Source organism: Barbus barbus, assembly GCF_936440315.1.
Source record: "Barbus barbus genome assembly, chromosome: 1".
Lineage (NCBI taxonomy): Eukaryota > Metazoa > Chordata > Actinopteri > Cypriniformes > Cyprinidae > Barbus > Barbus barbus.
In genome coordinates this window covers 46,600,734-46,623,350 of record NC_136729.1, presented here as the reverse complement: position 1 = coordinate 46,623,350, position 22,617 = coordinate 46,600,734, and the positions used below count along the sequence as shown (strand labels likewise).

The 22,617-nt window shown below is 37.3% G+C and overlaps 1 protein-coding gene across 1 annotated transcript in view; it reads right to left on the bottom strand.

Moving 5' to 3' along the window:
• The window catches only part of LOC306871573 (uncharacterized protein), a 37,340-nt gene extending 15,820 nt beyond the window's left edge, over positions 1-21,520 (bottom strand). The window contains exons 1-5 of the mRNA XM_079419625.1: positions 21,455-21,520; positions 16,417-16,734; positions 15,993-16,310; positions 15,842-15,910; positions 13,637-13,705 (exon numbers count right to left, since the gene is read on the bottom strand). Of these exons, the coding sequence (XP_079275751.1) occupies positions 13,637-13,705; positions 15,842-15,910; positions 15,993-16,310; positions 16,417-16,734; positions 21,455-21,515 (835 nt within the window). The 5' untranslated portion in view covers positions 21,516-21,520. The remainder of the gene's footprint in view (positions 1-13,636; positions 13,706-15,841; positions 15,911-15,992; positions 16,311-16,416; positions 16,735-21,454) is intronic.
• Positions 21,521-22,617: the final 1,097 nt, after the last annotated feature.

The following is a 22,617-nucleotide window of genomic DNA, read 5'->3' as shown; positions in this document are numbered from 1 at the left end:
TCAGACAAGACATAAAGATTCTATCCTCATTTGGCTAAACTGCATTATTTAATCATAAAAAGAGAAGTGAGAGACTGATGAAGTGTGTCAGGGATCATGGACCTTGTTTTGTTGGAGCTGCTGCTGTAGTTTGTCTTGATTTCTTCTCAGAGTTTGAGCTGCTGACTGCAATCAGTGTTAAATCCATTAGACCTGCAGAAGATGAATGTTCAGAGCATAATTAATTAATTATTTTTCCCCCAAATATACTAACAGCTGCGAGTAAGACTCACACAGACAGTTAAGGACAAGGAGGAGCAACACACTCAGACATAAATGTATAAACGTGAAGGTGTTTATTTGTCATGCATTAAATTAAAAAGTTTTTCAAAGGCACATGTTTTCAGATATGTTTGCTTTCTATTTAAAGTAACTAAGGTGAAGACAAGACAAGTGTATACAGGTCCTTTTCAAAAAATTAGCATATTGTGATAAAGTTCATTATTTTCTGTAATGTACTGATAAACATTAGACTTTCATATATTTTAGATTCATTACAACACAACTGAAGTAGTTCAAGCCTTTTATTGTTTTAATATTGATGATTTTGGCATACAGCTCATGAAAACCCAAAATTCCTATCTCAAAAAATTAGCATATTTCATCCGACCAATAAAAGAAAAGTGTTTTTAATACAAAAAAAAAAAAAGTCAACCTTCAAATAATTATGTTCAGTTATGCACTCAATACTTGGTCGGGAATCCTTTTGCAGAAATGACTGCTTCAATGCGGCGTGGCATGGAGGCAATCAGCCTGTGGCACTGCTGAGGTGTTATGGAGGCCCAGGATGCTTCGATAGCGGCCTTAAGCTCATCCAGAGTGTTGGGTCTTGCGTCTCTCAACTTTCTCTTCACAATATCCCACAGATTCTCTATGGGGTTCAGGTCAGGAGAGTTGGCAGGCCAATTGAGCACAGTAATACCATGGTCAGTAAACCATTTACCAGTGGTTTTGGCACTGTGAGCAGGTGCCAGGTCGTGCTGAAAAATGAAATCTTCATCTCCATAAAGCTTTTCAGTAGATGGAAGCATGAAGTGCTCCAAAATCTCCTGATAGCTAGCTGCATTGACCCTGCCCTTGATAAAACACAGTGGACCAACACCAGCATCACTGACTGTGGGTACTTGACACTGGACTTCAGGCATTTTGGCATTTCCCTCTCCCCAGTCTTCCTCCAGACTCTGGCACCTTGATTTCCGAATGACATGCAAAATTTGCTTTCATCCGAAAAAAGTACTTTGGACCACTGAGCAACAGTCCAGTGCTGCTTCTCTGTAGCCCAGGTCAGGCGCTTCTGCCGCTGTTTCTGGTTCAAAAGTGGCTTGACCTGGGGAATGCGGCACCTGTAGCCCATTTCCTGCACACGCCTGTACACGGTGGCTCTGGATGTTTCTACTCCAGACTCAGTCCACTGCTTCCGCAGGTCCCCCAAGGTCTGGAATCGGTCCTTCTCCACAATCTTCCTCAGGGTCCGGTCACCTCTTCTCGTTGTGCTGCGTTTTCTGCCACACTTTTTCCTTCCCACAGACTTCCCACTGAGGTGCCTTGATACAGCACTCTGGGAACAGCCTATTCGTTCAGAAATGTCTTTCTGTGTCTTACCCTCTTGCTTGAGGGTGTCAATGATGGCCTTCTGGACAGCAGTCAGGTCGGCAGTCTTACCCATGATTGTGGTTTTGAGTAATGAACCAGGCTGGGAGTTTTTAAAAGCCTCAGGAATCTTTTGCAGGTGTTTAGAGTTAATTAGTTGATTCAGATGATTAGGTTAATAGCTCGTTTAGAGAACCTTTTCATGATATGCTAATTTTTTGAGATAGGAATTTTGGGTTTTCATGAGCTGTATGCCAAAATCATCAATATTAAAACAATAAAAGGCTTGAACTACTTCAGTTGTGTTGTAATGAATCTAAAATATATGAAAGTCTAATGTTTATCAGTACATTACAGAAAATAATGAACTTTATCACAATATGCTAATTTTTTGAAAAGGACCTGTATATGAAGGCATCACTGATGATCTTGTCTCCTGAATTCTGTTCAGTGATAATAGAAGCAAGACTTTACTGAGGAACCCTATTTTTTTGTGGGTTTTTTTTGTTGTTGTTGTTGAACATAGATATGAAAGTGCACTATTAAAACTTGAATTGTTATAATTCATGAACGCTTTGGAATACAGACCTAAGGTTGGTCTCTTTTTTAAAGACGACTATCAGCCGAACAAAAATGAAAGTATAAAAAAGTTATAGTACTTTAAATTTACTGTAAAGAACATGTACTGAACTATTTTTATTTTATATAAAATAAATATTTTACAAAATAGGTTTTAATCCAAAATTGATATCAAATTAAAGCCATGTGTCTAAATAAGTTCTTCTTTTCTTTTTTTTCCCCAAATTTGAAGTTGGTACAGTATAAATAAATAAATTGAGGTTCCTATGCAATTTTGTTGTTATACCACAAACAGCCTCCGGCTGCCGTCCAAACTCCATTGATTTTTTTAAATGTATTTTTGTGTCACAAATGTATGAATTTCTCTCTAAACATTACGTCTAACAAAAAACACCAAACATGAAATCATGAGACTCAGACCTTTCCAACGATATGTATTTTGTCAAGATTATGAAAAGTTTTGATTCTAAAAGACTGTAATACATTTTGTAATATGACACCCCACTAAGGGGGAGGAGCCTGCTAAAAGATCCTAAAGTACCGTTTCCATGGTAATGTACTGTAATGTCCGATTTGAAAATGGTTTTCTCAGGATGAAATTTGAGGTTTTAAGCTTTCAAATTATATATAATTTATGATGATTACTAAAACATGTGATAGGGAAAAAGTAAACAAAAAATATTTTTTGTGAAAAGGTCAGAACTTCTGTTATGATGTATATGTTTTGAGGTGCACTCTTGTCATAAATTAATCTATTACTGTTCCTACACAATTTATGCAATTTATTTGTATGCAATTCTGTACTATTCTCTTCTAATCATTTAATTTTATTATATGCAACTCTTATATTCTACTAATTCTATTCAACAATTCTATAACAGATTCTATATTATTTATGATTCTTCAACTACTCTATTCTATTTGTTGCACTTTATTCCTAATTATATTTTTTTCAACTATTATTAGTCAGTTATTCTACTCAATTAGTTTAACTTCCCTTGCTTCTATTGCATTGAATTATTTTATTTTCAGTACTTGTTTCTATTTATTTCACTCCTAAAAATGTGTTTCAGTTTACTTGTATTCTTTTAGTTGACTCTATTCAGTTTTATTTTATTCAACTATTATATTCTGCTAGTTCCACTTGACTTGTTTACAACTATGCAATTCTACGTTTCACTTCAAACTTCAAAACTTTATTCTATTTGCTGAACTTTACTCCTGTTTTATTTTTTCAACTAGTCTGTTATTCAATTATTCTGCTCTATTGGTTCAACTTTCCTTTTTTTAACCCTTTTATTTGCTGCTCTGTTCTATTATATTTCACTACACTCCAAAAACTTGTTTTATTCCATTTCATTCAACTATGCAATTCAGTTTCACTATAAATTCCACATTTCTATTGCATATTTATCTCACATCAGATCTATTTTATTCAGCTACCCCCTTCTTATTCTTTTAACTTTACTCTTCTAATGAGTACCCCCTCACATTTCTATTCTGTTCTATTAGTTCCAATTTACTCATATTCAACTATTCAATTCTATTACATCTGTTTCACATTAGACTTTAATTTTCAGCTATTCCATTTCAAAAAATAATTATATTCCATTGGTTTAACTACACTTAATTCTATTGTACTCAACTGTTTTGTATTTAACTACTCTATTTTATTAGTTTTACTTTAACTTCTATTCTATTCTATTCTATTCTATTCATAGGAAACACACAGTCATGAAACCGTCCAGAAGCCCTGAACAGAGTGTTAGTGTCCTGCAGAGTTTCCTCATGAGCTCAGATGGGATGAGGGGGAATCCCACCTCCAGCTCTTTCCTCACCGCTGTGTTCACATTTACCATAGTAACCATATTTCCACCGATATAATCACTGCATTTAATATGACCACGGCAGACTGAAGTACAATACTGGTTCTCTTTCAATCAGTTGCTTTCAGAATCTTTTGATCATGTCATGAATTTAGTTTGATAACATGGCGAATACAAACACAGTTTTCCAATAATAAGAATACGTAGCAATGATATTTCATGACCGTCAGTATTTCAGTATTCATACTGTCGTTTCAAACAAAGAGAGACCGATTCCTTTCTGAAAGAAGAGCTAAACACACACTGCACGAAGTAGCATTGATTCAAGCACTTTCAGCTGAAAAAATAAAAGTTACTATATAACAGGTTAATTTTGTAAGTTTGTATCAGCTATCGCAGTTCTTCTGTTACTGTCTCTTTAAGATGAAACGCCAGTGTTTTCTGTATTTTACACTGGTTTGTTCTGAAGCGTGTTCTAGATGATTTAAGCAGTCTCGGGCTGGACTCACCATGACTTCAGGCGCTCGTCCGGAGTCACTACATCGCTTCTGAACATCCACACAAACGAAGGAGAGCTCGCTGCAGTCAGTGCTTTCTGAAATGCAGGAGTAAGTTTGATGGTGGAGGGAGAGAGAGGCATGCAGTCCCTCCCATCTGCTGAACAAGAGTCTCAGTCACTCTTTCCACTGTTGCTCCTAACATCAGCTGCATGCAGAAACACCGAAATCTCCAGGATTTACTCGAGCTTTACAGTTGATCAATTATTATTCTTTATTATTTGTCTATTAAGCGCCACACAATTCAATTTACTGTCATAATCTCCAACAGCGAATAATATAGAGACACTATTGTGACGCCGCTTTAGTAAATTCACTGACAATGCTTTGAGTTATTTCTCAGACACAGTTAAATTATTATATACCGTTAGTTTATGAAAACAGGTTAAAAGTCTCCATCTGGTGGTCAGCAGCTGAAATACTTTACAGAAGAAGAGAAAGCACATGCAACTATTCGGTTTTATTCACATATTAAACATTATTTATGATGACCATGTATGAGGTTAATAGGAAAACAAAGCCAGAAAGCAGACAGGTTAGGTTTACGGTGATAAAAGTGCATCGAGAGAACATCAAATATGGTAACTCAACCGTATTTATCTGGCGCAAATCAAATCAAATAATTTAATTGTTGTTGCTGGTGATTAAAGCGCATGCGTGTTTGAGGTGCCGCTCATTTCTGTTAAACTGAGTTGATATCAATGTTCATTTCTTAATAAAGGCTTGACTTAAAACAGTTCATCATCATATAAAGCGACCGTGTCTCTTCAGAAGACTTAAACAGAACTGATCAATTCATACGAATTACACTTGGCTTCGTGAATGTTTTGAAAAGTTTACCCGAGCTGAAGTTATATATTATAATCTACAAGATTTAATTAACATGTCTTCATTTGTGTTCCGAAGATGAATGGGTGAGTAGATGAATCTATCTATCTATCTATCTATCTATCTATCTATCTATCTATCTATCTGTCTATCTGTCTATCTGTCTGTCTGTCTGTCTGTCTGTCTATCTGTCTGTCTGTCTGTCTGTCTGTCTCTCTGTCTGTCTGTCTGTCTGTCTGTCTGTCTCTCTGTCTGTCTGTCTGTCTGTCTGTCTGTCTGTCTGTCTCTCTGTCTGTCTGTCTGTCTGTCTGTCTATCTATCCTTAATGCTGCTTGTTAAAGAAAATATATGAAATGTCACCATCTCGTGGTCAAGATTAGATATAGTTATTGCCAAAACCTGCAAATAAACTAGGAATTTAAGGAATATCAAGTCGTGCAGAAGAAGATCTGGTGGCCTTGCTTGTCAACACAGTAAATACTAAAATCACATGAAATGTAACTGTGCAGATTAAAAAATAAAAAAGAGATTGTAGTTATCTTAGTTTGATCAAATCATATCATGCATACATTTCCCATGTAATGGCATGATTTGTGCAGGCATGGGTTGAACTAATGATAACAACTACAACAGTTCTTCTTCTTTTTATTTTCATAGAACACGTCGAATGTAATACTTTCTATATTTGCTGATCTTAAACTTGTGAGATTGTAAAATCTGTCAACTCTGTTATAGACAAATTGGGTCAAATATACACATTAATTCTACTTTAAACTTAAAACATCAACACGTTTAACTGAAAAGTTGCCAGCATGGTGTGGATTTTCCCTAAACATACTGTAGCTTTAAAAATGAATGAAATCCTTTAAAATGTAATGTAGTAATAGTACTAATCAGCTTCTAATCAGTGTCCTGTGCCCTCTAATGCCCTTGCCTCTCTGCTGCTGAGCGTTTCATTTACCTGTAGATAATTCAAATTCTTTAGCCTGGAATGATATACAACAAATGTTTTATTTACAGGAAAATGAAAATAAAATAAAACATAAAATAATACAAAATACAGATTGGGAACATTTGATTCTGTTACTCATTGTCAACTCTGTTATCATTAAACTTTTCAAACCACTAACAGAGTTGATATTCTCCACCATTGTGTGCTAACCTCAAACCAGATACCACATGGCATGTCTAAAACAGAATTTTATGGATTTACTTACATTTAAATTAATAATTTGATACAATTCACATATTGTGTACATACATGTTTTTACATTGTAATTATATTTTTAAAATGCCTGCATGTAATTACATCTGTGGACGCTCTTGCTTATTGCTCTGCACTTTCCTCCCTATTTTTGTACTTTTCTCTGATCTTTCTAAGATTTTAACTTCAGCAGATCAGCACAGTGCTCAAACAACACATTTTTTGGAAAAAGAAGACTCTTTGCCTCCCACTGCCAGCAGTTTACATTCCGGCGACGGAAAAACACAGCTGTCTACATTCAAACAGACGAGAGAAAATGCCTCTCGTGGAATCTACTTGCTGCATGTACTGCCACAAACTTCTACAAAGGATTGCAGTTCTTGAAACAAAGTTACTTGCTGGACTTCCAAAACAGGCGGATCACACAGCAGATGGTAATCACGGACCCCCTCAGCATGCAGCCGGTGAGTCCTGTGAATCTAGTGAATCTCAACAGTTTATTCAAAGTGTTGAAACTGATCGACAGACTAATCGATGGCACAAACAGGGAGCGAGACCCAAAGGCACTCGAGACATCAGATTGTCATGAGTATCTCGTATTGCTGCCGTAGCATCCTCTACCCCAGATACGGCTATGACAAGACTTGTAAACACTGATATTCTACAACCCCCTATACATCTTGAGAACAGATTTGAAGCATTAATGAATGTGGGTGAGGAATCCCCAAATGTGACAAAACATGGATCAAATCAGCCAGCAGCTAACATTGCTACTAACAGGCGCTCGAAGTCGAGCAAACAGCGGCATTCAGCTCAGAGTGCAGCCGAGCCCAGGACTCTGATATTGGGTGACTCTACTATCAGAAATATCAGTGGCAGGACTACAACTACATACTGCTTTCCTCAAGCAACCGTCTCTGATGTGAACAAGGAACTTCTGAACATTCTGATGAAGCACTAGACTGCAAATCGAGTCATCATCCATGTGGGGAAGAATGATATTCGGAAGGAGCAGTCAGAACTCCTTAAGAAGGATTTCAGTGAACTCTTTGAAACTCTTCAAAGACGAAGTTCAGTCATTCATCAGTGGACCACTCCCAGCAAGGGGAACTAATATGTTTGCACGGTTGCTTGGGCTGAAAACATGGCTACAAAGAACCTGCGGTATAAAAGGAGTCAACTTTATCGACAACTTCAATCTTTTCTGGGGCCACAGACAACTGTTTAGACTGGATGGCCTCCACCCAAACAAACTTTGTGCAAGAGTGCTAAAGGACAATATCTATTTCTCCCTCCGTCATCCTTCAGTGGTTTGTGCCAATCCACTCGGCCTGAATGGCGCACACACACACCTAGACAGAATATGAGAGACCACAGGACTTCATATCAGCTTTCGAGTCATCATGTGGTTGACACATCCCACAAGGATACTGATAACACCATGCAGCCAAAACAACCACTGCTCATGGACATCCCAGCTGAGTCCTGCCCACAGAGCTCATCACATGCAGACTGTGACGTATTACAACAGCTCCAAGACTCAGCACCCAAGGACGACTTTCTGGAAAACAGTCAGGGAAGCCAGGACAACATCTCACAGCCACCGGAAACACCAGAGCCAGAGCCCATCTCACCAGACACATTATCCCTCTCTCCAGCATCTCCACTTCTAAGCTTCTCACAGAAAATGGAGGAACTGGTGTATGCTGGGACCAAACTCTCCCACTCTTTTGCTGCTCTTCTGCCCCAGATATCAACAAAAAAACGGCGGGCCCCCCAACCACCAAAGACTGCAGGCCCAGCTCACCCTCCTCCTCCTGCGAGAGCTCTCCGGCCGCTGCCATAACACCAGGGCCCAAGCCCTCCTCCATCTGGTGTAGGTGAACCAAAAACAACCGATGACAGCACTCAGTCATGTGTCGGGTCCCCGCTATATTAGCAGCAACATTCACAAATGTCTACAGAACAAGCGGGAACCCAGTGTGCCTGTAGCCTCCTCTATTTCTGTTTTATCACATGATAGAAAGCCTTCTCAAGCCGTACGGCTGACCCATCTAATCTGCGGCCTATAATGCATCAATCTAAGATTGCTGTAGAGATTAAATGTAATTCCATCAAGTTAGTATTTTTAAACATTTGCTCACTAAAAAAATTAATCATTTCTGATCAACGATTTAATAACCACAAACAACCTGGATTTTATGTTTCTAAATGAAACATGGTTAGAAGACAGCTGCAGTGCAACAGTCCTTAATGAAACAGCCCCTCCTAACTTTACATTTCTAAGTGTCTGCAGGACTGTTAGGAGAGGTGGAGGTGTAGCTGCTCTGTTTAATGTTGTACTGTTTATCAATGCAAGCAAGTGTCGTTTAGTCAGTATTTGTCGTTTGAATACCTAAGTATTGTGCTGAAAGGAGCTCCACACACTCTGTTTATCATTATTTACAGGCCTCCAAAATATTCTCCAGCCTTTGTTGATGATTTCACTGAACTGTTATCAATGATTTCCTCAGAGTTTGACTGTTTTGCTATTGCAGGGAATTTTAATATTCACATAGATAATGCAGAAATCAAAACTACAAAAGAAATGATAACTGTTTTAAACACTTTTGACCTGAGTCAGCATGTGCACGGACCCACACACAATCGTGGACACACCTTAGATTTACTCATCAGTAGAGGTCTAAACATCTCATCCATTGTTATTAAGGATGTAGCATTATCTGATCATTTCTGTATTTTCTTTGATATATTGATCTCGGTCACCACTGAATCTAGATCTGTCTCTATCAGAAAGAGATGCATTAATGAGAAGACTAGTGCGCTATTCATGAAGGCAATATCATTAACACCAAGCATTTCTGCAGACCCTGTTGATCTTCTCCTGGAGTCATTTAACTCAAAAGTTAAGAATGTTATTGATGATGTTGCTACGATAAAGGTCAGCAAGAAGACTGGCAGACAAAAATCATCTTGGAGAAAATCAACAGCAGTTCAGAGTATGAATAGACAATGCAGAAAAGCTGAGCGTATGTGGCGGAAGACGAAACTCGAAATTCACTATAAAGACAGCCTTCATGCTTTCAATGTGGAACTAGCCACAGCTAGACAGACTTTCTTTTCAAACCTTATAAACAGTAACTTAAACAACACTCACACTCTTTTTGCCCCCCCCCCCCCCCCCTTCCAAATTTTGGAAGAAATAGTACAGCACCTTAAATCTTCAACCTGCTATCTTGACACACTTCCCACATATTTTTTCAAAAGTGTGCTTATCTGTTTGGAAGCTGATCTCTTAGAAGTGGTGAATGCCTCACTTCTTTCTGGGACTTTTCCAAACTCCCTTAAAACTGCAGTTGTTAAGCCCCTTCTGAAAAAGCGCAATCTTGATAACACCATGTTGAGCAACTATAGACCGAAATCAAATCTTCCCTTCATAGGTAAGATTATTGAAAAGGTAGTTTTTAATTAACTGAACAACTACTTAAACTCAAATGGATACCTGGACAGTTTTCAATGTGGTTTCTGAGCACATCACAGCACAGAAACTGCACTCATTAAGATAATAAATGATATTCGCTTTAATTCTGATTCTGGCAAAATCTCAGTGCTGGTACTACTAGATCTTAGTGTTGCGTTTGACACTGTCGATCATAACATACTTCTAGAGAGAAGTCTTGAAGATAGGGTTTTGATTTTTCCTCCATTAAAACTTGAATGTCATGTGTCGGGTGTACATTTCTAACGGCTTGATTCTCTCAAGTCAGCACTCGATTCATCCTCGATATCAAGAACACATCCAGAAACTTTCATGCGTCCTCTTTACTTGCGTTCTTGAGAATTGGAACTGAACTTCAACGGTTAATGCTGACGTAAGAACTAAAACATGAGAACACAAGGACACAAGATCGCTGAAGAACACATATTGAGAAAGTCTCCCAGTGTTTGCAGTCCTGTGCTGGGGCCCGTTTCAATAAGGAGCTTCAGCACCTTGAACTCTGAGTTGACTTACCGTGAGAGGGGAAACTTCAGAACGGCTGAACTGTATTACAGTTTTTCTGTCACCAACTTGTGCAAACTTCAAACTTCCAGGTCAAAATCAAATAGTTTAGTCAAAAACATGTTCTCTTTTGTCAGACTCAAACTTTGGCCTCAGATGATACACAAACCTGTCAAATACAGACTACTTTCCTGTCTAGACCGAGATCACTAATAGCGCAGAGCGGTACTCACTCTAATTAGTAGAGACCAGAAAGACCTATTATTTTGTCTTAGCTTAAATATTTTAATTGTACATCACTTTGTATCATATATATTTATTTACATTTTTGGTCTATTATGTACCATGCACCTTATGCAGAAGCTCTGAAATTGCGTTGTATCTTGTGTACAATGATAATAAACAAATGTGCTCGTAATATTTAGAGGTTTGGGCAGTTACATTTTAATTTTTTATTTTTTTTTATTGGTTATGGGTTTAACACACATTGCCCTCATGTTGTCCCAAACTCGTAAGACCTTTGTTCATCTTTTGGAAAACAAATGAAGACATTTTTGATCAAATCCGAGGGCTCTTAATGACCAACATTAAACTACAGTAGTGTAGTAATCCCAGTCCAGATACAGCTCTGCAGAGTTCAAAAACGAGGCCGTTTTATTCCTAATAAGAATATTTATTGTTATCAGACACTTTAACATTATAAATACACAGTTTGAGCATCAACACTGCACTGTGCTTACAAACAGGTGAAGAAAACACTTTATTACATTTAAATGTGTTTTACCTAAAAGTTAAATAAAAACTGTAATGTACTTAAATGTAAAAAAAAAAAAAAAAAACTTCACAATTAAAATGTAATGTGTTTTAACATTAATTTATTAATTGAGTGATTCCTCTGAGTACCACACTTTGAGAATCACTGAACCGGACTATTAAAACATTTCATTTATTTTTATAAAAGTTTAATTGATTTTAAAGATTAAAATAAGATTACCATTTATATCATGATTCCTGTGTAAATAACCATACATGTTTAATAAGGTGCCTGTCTGGAAAATGGCATTCAAAGCTTTATGCAAATATCTATAATGTCCATAAACATTGCTGTAATATTTACAGTATATTTATCGAAGGCATTTCATTGTAATACTGCAGACATCTCTATTTCCTTTTGGTGGTGAGAGTTCTTCCGTCCTAAATAGATGAAATGAATCAATAAAAACAATTTACTGACTTGTTTTCACTGTCATGATTCAGATTGTTAGAGATCAATGTGAATCCTCAGGTTCTGTGATGTTCAAAACTCACCAGCTCTTCTCACACAGATGATCTGAAGAAGAATCACAGTAGGAGCAGCAAACACTGCAATCTCAACAATAATCACAATCACTGCAGGACAGATGTGTGGACAGAACAGAGAGAAAGAAGAGAATGAATCTGTCAAACTGTATACCGCTTATGAACAATGAACTATTATTGACAAACCATTTAAATATTCACTGATAGTTTCAGTGCAGCAAAGCCATCCCATACCTCTGATTAATGATCCAGCATTCATATAGACCACAGGTTCTGATGCTGTGTCAGACAAGACATAAAGATTCTATCCTCATTTGGCTAAACTGCATTATTTAATCATAAAAAGAGAAGTGAGAGACTGATGAAGTGTGTCAGGGATCATGGACCTTGTTTTGTAGGAGCTGCTGCTGTAGTTTGGCTTGATTTCTTCTCAGAGTTTGAGCTGCTGACTGGAATCAGTGTTGAATCCATTAGACCTGCAGAAGATGAATGTTCAGAGCATAATTAATTAATTATTTTTCCCCCAAATATACTAACAGCTGCGAGTAAGACTCACACAGACAGTTAAGGACAAGGAGGAGCAACACACTCAGACATAAATGTATAAACGTGAGGTTAGATGGTGTTTATTTGTCATGCATTAAATAAAATAAAAAAGCTAATAATATTTTGTTTTTCAAAGGCACATGTTTTCAGACATGTTTGCTTTCTATTTAAAGAAACTAAGGTGAAGACAAGACAAGTGTATCTATGAAGGCATCACTGATGATCTTGCCTCCTGAATTCTGTTCAGTGATAATAGAAGCAAGACTTTACTGAGGAACCCCTTTTGATCAGAAACGGCGCTGGTTACAATATAAACACATGAAGCTATCTATACCTCATTTATATGAGAGTGAAACACAGTGATCTGCAGCCCAGAAACCTTCAGTTTTCTTCCCCAAATCTGAAGTTGGTACAGTATAAATAAATAAATTGAGGTTCCTATGCAATTTTGTTGTTACACCACAAACAGCCTCCGGCTGCCGTCCAAACTCCATTGATTTTTTTAAATGCATTTTTGTGTCACAAATGTATGAATTTCTCTCTAAACATTACTTCTAACAAAAAACACCAAACATGAAATCATGAGACTCAGACCTTTCCAACGATATGTATTTTGTCAAGATTATGAAAAGTTTTGATTCTAAAAGACTGTAATACATTTTGTAATATGACACCCCCACTAAGGGGGAGGAGCCTGCTAAAAGATCCTAAAGTACCGTTTCCATGGTAATGTAATGTCCGATTTGAAAATGGTTTTCTCAGGATGAAATTTGAGGTTTTAAGCTTTCACATGATATATAATTTATGATGATTACTAAAACATGTGATAGGGAAAAAGTAAACAAAAAATATTTTTTTGTGAAAAGGTCAGAACTTCTGTTATGATGTATATGTTTTGAGGTGCACTCTTGTCATAAATTAATCTATTACTGTTCCTACACAATTTTTAACAACAAACAGTGGCAAAATATATATTTAGGAGTCTTAGACCTTTCCAACGATATATAGTTAGTCATGATTAGATTAGGATTTCATCATAATATATTGAAGTAAACTTGTGACAGTTAAGGGGTTAAATAAATGTATTTCTTGTCTGAATGCTTGTCAGTATATGTGACTGAGGTCTTCAGCTAACAGTAAATATTGATCTTAACAGCTGATTATGTACCTGGTTGTGTAGGAGCTGCAGTTGATTTAGAGCTGGTGACTGGAGACGCTGTCTTTGTTTCGGCTGGAGCTGAAGATGAATGTTCAGATACGTTATAGACTACAATCAGATTTAAATTTAATTTATTTCAGTTTTCTTCTTTTCTTTTTTTTTTCCCCAAATTTGAAGTTGGTACAGTATAAATAAATAAATTGAGGTTCCTATGCAATTTTGTTGTTACACCACAAACAGCCTCCGGCTGGCGTCCAAACTCCATTGATTTTTAAAATGCATTTTTGTGTCACAAATGTATGAATTTCTCTCTAAACATTACTTCTAACAAAAACCAGCAAATATTAAATCTTGACACTCAGACCTTTCCAACGATATGTATTTTGTCAAGATTATGAAAAGTTTTGATTCTAAAAGACTCTAATACATTTTGTAATATGACACCCCACTAAGGGGGAGGAGCCTGCTAAAAGATCCTAAAGTACCGTTTCCATCAGTGTTGCCAGATTGGGAGGGTTGCCGCCCAAGTGGGCTTGTTTTGATCGGCTTGGACCGGAGAATAACGCATTGGGTGGGTTGACAAAATTTGGGCTGCTTTTAAAAAATTAAAACCTGCCCAAGCTGCTTTTTTTCTTCGCTTTTATCTTTAATCATATTATTTTAATATGTTCAAACTCAAAGTATCACAGTAAAATAATGTGTAGCGCAGTCATCAACTCATTTTTCCATAGCCTAACGCAACCCTAATTTGTTCAGTTTAACAGAGACTTGTTGATCAATTTAGCATCTTTTATGTTGGTGAGATGTGATGAATCTTGAGTGACGGGGTTTTGGCGCTATAAAGGGCAAGATTTAAATGTGCAGACATTCATTCATTCATTCATTTTAAGTGATTGCGATGGCAAAGTGGCCTAAATCTACACGATAAAGAGTCTAAGAGTGACTCAAATCTGAATGAATAGAAGACTTCTAAATATAATTGTAACTGAAATAAGAGAACAGTTGAATGATTTAATAAAAATCAAAACTGAATATGGGACTATATGATGCTGTTCTGCTTCAGAACATCTTTTAAACCGTCCAGACTCTACTCTGGTATGCATTGACAGCTGCTGGACTTGAGCAGTTTTGACTGCAGAGTTCTGCATTATGTGCTAAAATGTGTACTTCGTGAGATACGTGCTGTAGTTGAAGCACAAGACAAAGGGAAGCGCATTATTGTTGTTTGTTATTATTCTTATTATTTATTTTTGCTGTCAGATTATCATACAGTGTGTATCAATGAATAACACATTTTTGGCTGTCATGGGTGTGTGCATGAACGAGTAAATGCCAGCTCATTTATTGCGTTCTGATCACTTTATTGTGCACGTTTTGCTAAAAAAAAAAGGATTATTCTTACTGTGGACATTGAAAATAATCCATGTGTTTTTCCGAGGGTTAAAGTCATCGGTTAATTTCTTGATTGCCACTTTGAAAAGATTTTTGGACATTTTAATTTTCTGTCTCCCTTTAACGCATTTGCCCTGTTTTGATCCATATTCCTGTGAAATTTATTTAACCTATCTTTATTTTATTTTGTCTTTATTTTATTTTAAGGAGATAAAAATGGTCCTTATCAACCTTTATTGACGTAAAATTAAAACATAAGATAAAATTCTATCATTATTTTGGCAGTTAAAAGTTTGGGCTGGTTTTTGTTGAAGTGGGCAGGTTTTGGTGAGCGTTTGGGCTGGAAATTGTCAACCCGATCTGGCAACACTGGTTTCCATATTAATGCAATGTCTGATTTGAAAATGGTTTTCTCAGGATGAAATTTGAGGTTTGAACCTTTCAAATGATATATAATTTATGATGATTACTAAAACATGTGATAGGGAAAAAGTAAACAAAAAATATTGTTTGTGAAAAGGTCAGAACTTCTGTTATGATGTATATGTTTTGAGGTGCACTCTTGTCATACATTAATCTATTACTGTTCCTACACAATTTTTAACAACAAACAGTGGTAAAATATATATTTAGGAGTCTTAGACCTTTCCAACGATATATAGTTAGTCATGATTAGATTAGGATTTAATCGTAATATATTGAAGTAAACTTGTGACAGTTAAGGGATTAAATAAATGTATTTCTTGTCTGAATGCTTGTCAGTATATGTGTCTGAGGTCTTCAGCTAACAGTAAATATTGATCTTAACAGCTGATTATGTACCTGGTTGTGTAGGAGCTGCAGTTGATTTAGAGCTGGTGACTGGAGACGCTGTCTTTGTTTCGGCTGGAGCTGAAGATGAATGTTCAGATACGTTAGAGACTACAATCAGATTTAAATTACTGATAATTCATTGTTAATATAAATACTTTACTTGGATACTTGACAGTATATGTGGCTGAGGTCTTGAGTTGATTTCTCTGTTTAACCTGACATCTCCACTCTCTGTTGTGATCTTCATTCAGGAGTGTTGTAGTCAGAGACCTGATACAGTGTCCTGAGGAGGAGATCTGAAATCTGGAGTCTGTCTGCAGATTCACACCAGCCTGATTCACCCAGATCAGATCAATACTCTCAGAACGAACCAAATAATCACAAGAGACTCGATCATAATATTGATCATAACATAACTGACAGGAGAGAGTCAGAGAGCGGCCTGATCTGATCTCAGACTGTGAGGATGATGAAGAGACTGAAACAGAGAATCAGACAGAGATTACACGACTGATTCCAGTCTTTCAGCGACAATATTACTGTTTAATTCAACATATAATCATAATATTCACAGAAACACTGACCATGAAGAACATGCAGATAAACACGTGCATCAGTTCCTTGTTGTACTCCATTCACAAATTGTCGGCAGGTGTAAGATCCACGATCTTCTGTTGTGACTTTCTTGATGTTCAGAGAGCAGTCAGAGTCCAGACTCAGTCTCTCATGTCTCTCTGTGTTATTCTTCTTTATCCCTAAATTAATCAGGTCAACTGCTGCTGACTGTCTGGTGTTATAGATCCATGTAGTTGATGTGCAGCCAGGAAGAGCATTATTACAGGACAGACGCACATCTTCACCAGAACTGCAGAACACATGAGTGTCATCCACTCCACTGATACCTACAAATATCAATAATAGTAATAATATTAATGTGGGTTAATGACTCGATTATGAAATACAGTTTAAATAAACTCGTTGTGTCCTGTTTTAAGCAGGAAATGAACCAAGCTGTAACGTGTTGGTTTCTGTTTAGTTCCTGTTTGCCCTTATTTGGTATTTCCTGTCCTAGTTTATTTAATCTTCCTTCATTTAGATCACCTGTATTAACCATCTCGTTTGCTCCTTTGTTCCTTTTCCTTTATAAGCGACCAACGCAGGACAGCCGTCTGTGGCCAACGCAACGCAACGCAGTCTGAGCATATTGAAGCCCACCAGAGAACTGCAAGTGCCCCCCAGTGCCTGCTCCAGAGCCCTCCTATGAATCCGCTGGTCCCGTCCAGCTCTCTAGTGCCTGCTCCTTCCAGAGCGCCCCAATGTGACCACGCATCCAGAGAGGAGCTTCCCCAAAACTTTTGTTTTTGGGGGGGCATATAACCCTGGTTGGACTACCATACACAGTAAAATCGTCAGTGTTAATTAAGCAGTGTTACTCTCCGTTTACTCTTAAGGATTTAATTTAACAACAAATAGTGAAAAATGCCTCTAGTGTTGGTGAAAATGATCAGAGTTGAATTTTGCATTGTTAACTTTACTCTGTTAAGCCCCTCAATCTACCCCCGAAGACCCCAGCACTAGTTCTCTCGTCGCCATTTTCTTCTGCCTTGCGCCAAAAGGTAAGCCCTTTTAATTAATTTGTTAAAACACAAGTTTAATGAGGTTAATAATTGTGCTACTATTAATGCATAAGTTGTAGTTATTTATTAACTTTGTGTAATTTGATTGGTTTAAACTCGGAAATATCGAATAGGCAAGTCAGTATGTTGGAGAAATGTGCTTTTACATCTCAATGTGGTTAATGATAAAGTTTAAATGATGTCAGTAATTTTACTTAATTAGATTTTCAGCTGTATTTAGCTTTGGTATACCCGCTTCATTTGTGACGTTACATAATTGAACGTTTAAAAAACAATGTACGTAAATACGTTAAACTGACTCATTTTTATATATTGGACGGTCGAAATCTTCTAGTTAGGGCCCAATTAGATATAACTCCGACCTCCGTTTATACTCCTCTCACTGTTCAGCTCACGAAACACTAAATGTGTCCAACGGCATTAATTAAGTTCTGTGAGGCATGGAACATCTCATTTAAAAACAGCCGCGTCTGTTTTTGGTTATTTATTATATTTTGTTATTAGACATACACAGTTAGTTGGCCTGATCATGTAAGTACTGGTGCAAGTAACGTTAACGCATTGTAATTGTTGCTTGTTTATAAAGAGTGACTGTTATTGGCATGATATAGCACATATTGCAGAACTAATGTATTATCTTTCTCCTGTTTTTAAGTAACAAGCTTCTCCTGTGCAGTCAATGAGTCCCTGTCTTCATCCTTTGACTCCAGGACACACTCATTATTGAAGAAAGGTCTTCCAGTAAAGGAATGAGATTAGATGATGGAGCTAAAAGCTGGGCAAGAAGTTATTACTTATGCATTTGGGGGACTGTTAAACTCATAAATCTTCTTAAAAACACAACATTAATTTGATCTCTATAAGGTAAAGGTATTTAAAATTAAGTATTATTTGAAGTAGTACTTTTTTTGTTTATATACCATAATTATGTTTTTGCTTTGCTTTTTGCTTAATAAGCTGGCCTGATCGATGACAAAAGAAAGTGTCAGTATTCTGACATTAAATAAAAGAATAGGAAATATTTCATATGAATAACTGTGCATATATGATATAATTTTTATATTTAAAAATAATATTTTTTTTGCAGTGCATAACCACCAAGGAAGGTGAACGAAAACTGTGCCTTTGTTCCTGTACCTTCTTCAAAAATGGCTACGTAAGTTATTTGTATTTTAGTTTTAATGCATTTGACAACTTTTCAATGTTTTGATCACATGCCCATAATACAGGTGTATTTTTCTCTTGGATTTTAAAACACATTTTCTCCTCCTTTTTCTGTATTTTTGTCTTTCTAAGAAGCACCAGAATCATAACTATACAGAGAGGCATTTCTAAAGAACGAGGAATATCATTTGAAGATACAAAATGAAAAGAGAAATCTCATTGTGCCACTTTTCACAGCAGTTTTGTAGCCATCGAGTTGCTTTAACTGTGACTAAGGATTGACTTCGTATAGTATTCTTTAAGCAGTGTTGATGATCTTTGCTGTTTGTGTCTTGTCAAGGCCAGAAGAGACAAGGAAAGGTGTCTACGTCTCAAGTAGGGATATCTTCTAAAAGGTTTGTTTTTAATTATTTTTGTTATTATTTTTTGTAGTTTTTTATTATTTAACACATCAGTGATAGTCCTCTGCAATTTGCTTGTTTTTTTCAGAGTGGAACAAGCATTGAGGAGCATATTCAAGACATCGCTGGAAGTGCTCAGCCCTGCCTCCTGGCTCTGGGAAGAATTATTCAGTTCACCAGTACTTCAGTTTTGATCAGCATGCCCTTCCATGCAAGTTGTGACGAGTCGGCTGCCTCCCCCCTTTCCATCATCACCACCCCGTCCCGTATTCGCCGCCCTTCACCAGGCTCCCGACGGGAGTGGGTGTGTGAGAGAGGAGGGGCGCTGGATAGCCAGGGCTGGCGGCGTGTGATGAGGCGCACCTGATGTGAATGGAGCCTCATCACCGCCGCTGTTTAAACGCCGAGCGCGCTTCTCCTCGGGAGACCGGTCTCTTCCCCGTGCATGCACACTGGTGTCCTCGTGGGTCCAGGAAGGGTGCGTCGAGGAGGACTGCCGCACCCGTTAGACGGCTGACGGGCCAGGATGCCGGGCCGTCGAATCCCCCAGAAGCTCCGGGAACCCAGGAGACGGAAGAAGCCGCGCAAGAGCTGCCGCCGCCACTCGCTCCCGGCCCCGAGAGGGGAGCGCGTGCGGCCACCGGACTCCGCCCCTTCCCTGGACTCTTCCCTTCTGAACACTACCCTCCTGCACAAGCCCCGCAGCACAACGAGGACACCTGTTTCCCCGTTTATTTGGACACTTTTCCCCTTTGGACACTTTATTTTCCCTTTTTATTGTTTAATAAAAACCTCTCCGAGGCTTGACGCCACACCCACTGTGTCTGTCGTTTTGCTCCTCCCGCCACAAAGTCAATCTCTTCTCTTAATGCCTTTGAAGAACTGTTTAATGGGGTTAATTTACCCAAAAATGAAAATTGTAATTTACTCACTCTCATGTTGTTCCAAACCTGTAAGACTTTCGTTCATCTTCAAAACACCAATGAAGATATTTTAATGAAATCTGAGAGCTTTCTGTCCTTACATTGAGAGTCCACGCAACTAGCACGTTCAAGGCCCAGAAAGGTAGTAATGACATCATTAAAGTAATCCATGTGACTCCACTGGTTTAACCTTAATTTTATGCATGCATTCACAAAATGTCTGCTTTAATTTCAAACAAAACCCTCATCTGTCGTCGTGCTCTCGTGTACGCTTGTCAGGGATTAATATTTTCAGAAATTGGTAAAGTTATCTTTTTTTTTCCTTCGCGCAAAGAAAGCACTCGTGTTGCTTAATAAAACTGAAGTTAAATCACGGGTCTCACGGGTTAATTTAATGATGTCTTCAACACCTTTCTGGGCCTTGAAAGCTGTAGTTATAGGCTGTCGATGAAAGGATAGAAGTCTGACAGATTTCATTACAAATATTTTAATTTGTGTTCAGAATATGAACAAAAGTCTTATAGGTTTGGAATGACATGAGGGTGAGTAATTAATGAGAATTCAAAGTTTTGGTGAACAAACTTCTTAAGGCACTTTGTTTTTGGCACCACATATAACACTATTCTACACGAGATGTACAGTTTCATTCAGACCACTGTGTTCAACAGATGTTGGCAAAGTGAAGGTCCTTGTATTGCTGAGGTTAGAGCAAGGCTGCTTGGGTGGTTCAACCGCTTCTGTACTGAATATAGTGATGTATTGTCATTTCATGCAGATGTGATGTATTTTTGTGCATGTAATTGTGTGTTTCTTGAGCATGACAGCATTGTAATGTTTTAAATCTGACGTCGTTGATCTTGTTTTTTGTTGTGTTTTTAAAACACCAGATGGGTTTTAAAATTAGAGAATTTTTCACTATTATAAATGTAAATGAATTCTACATAAGTGAAATATTGACACTAATTAGAGTAAATTTTCCTGCAAGTTAAACTCTGGTAACACAGAACAGAGTTAATTGCCCCTGGTGTTAAACTCTGGTAACACTATTCAGTGAGCAGTGTTAATTTTTTACTCAAAATAGAGTTGATTTAACACTACGACGAGAGTCAATTATCACCAATTCTGAGTGGGACCAAATGCACTCGGGCCGCGTGTTAAATTTAACTCTTATAGAGTTCATTTAACACTGCAAAATTTACTGTGTAGTGGCCAAGGGGAAGGTAATATGGCCGTAAACATTTCTTTTGTTTTGCCATGTAGCTTCCACATTTGTTGTAAGATGCACTTTTTTTATCACTAAATTCAAGAAATTACAGGAAATGTTCGGTTGCAAAAATAATTTTGACTGCAGATCCATATTGTGAGATAAGTTACAGTAAAAACAAACGTTTTTTGCTTCATAATGGTTAATGAATGAACTAAAATTAATTTTAATTGACGATCTTCATTATACAGGTCTTTTATAGAGTATTGTAGATCATAAACAGATGTCTTTACCTGTGAGAAGTGCAGAGAGAAGGATCAGTCCCAGCAGACACATGTGACTCTTATCAGACATTTTCTGTTTCTGTCCGTCTTTCTTTTCAGTCTATATTTACATCTCTTCATTTAAACATCTTTAGCTCATCCTGTGGGTGTTAACTTCCTCTGATCTCACCAACTGACCGTTTAGCTGCATTTCACTCACACGATATGTGTGATAAAGAAGTATATATAAATATAGCCATCTTTCTGAGTATAATCTGCAAAAAAAAAAAAAAAAAAAACTAAAACCAGCCTAAACTGGTTGGCTGGTCATCAGGCTGGTTTTAAAGGGGTTTTGGCCACTCCTTTAGCTGGTCAGATTGGGAGACCAGCTAAAACCAGCTACTTCCATCTTAAACCAGCTAAGACCAGCTAACCAGTTTGGGCTTTTTTTTTTTTTCTCAGCAGGTTACACTTATTGTTCCTGTTAGCCCCGCTAGCATCGCGGTGTGCATTGTTTACAACTTTATTACATTTAAGCGTAACATTTTCAGGGTGATAATACCTTACAACGACCATTATTACTAACGTCTATTAATGATACAGTCTCATTTCTATAAGTTATATTCCATTGTTTCTGTAATCATTGTAGATTCGTATGCTCACAGAGATATTGCTGATATATTTCTCAGTTTATATTCCATATCAGTGCACTTTACAAAGTTGTTTATTATAGAGTTTGTGATGGGAGTCGGTGATTATATTTAGACAATGAACATTTATTTCAGAAACCACCTCAAATGCTCTACATGTGTAAATGGTCAACTCTTGTGCAGTAAACGGTCAAACTCAATATGATGCCTGACTCCCTGACGAGTTCTGCAGCGGTCAATAACTATTAACCAGCATTCAGTGGGGCAATCTCCAATAGAAACACTGCTATTTTCAGAAGTGCACTCAAATAAATTGATACAGTATAAGTGTATCTATTAAAATCAAACATGCTGTTAACACATTAACTTCAATAACTCAACCATCCACCAGCTCTCAAAAATATAAGATCACTATAAAAACATTCAAGTTCAATTTTCTCATCAGCAATATTTTTGTCTATTAAGCAACTTCAGAAGTTGCATTAGGTTGTTTGTTTGTTTGTTTTCCCCCTAATCACTAATGGTCTTTTGTCCTCTTTATTT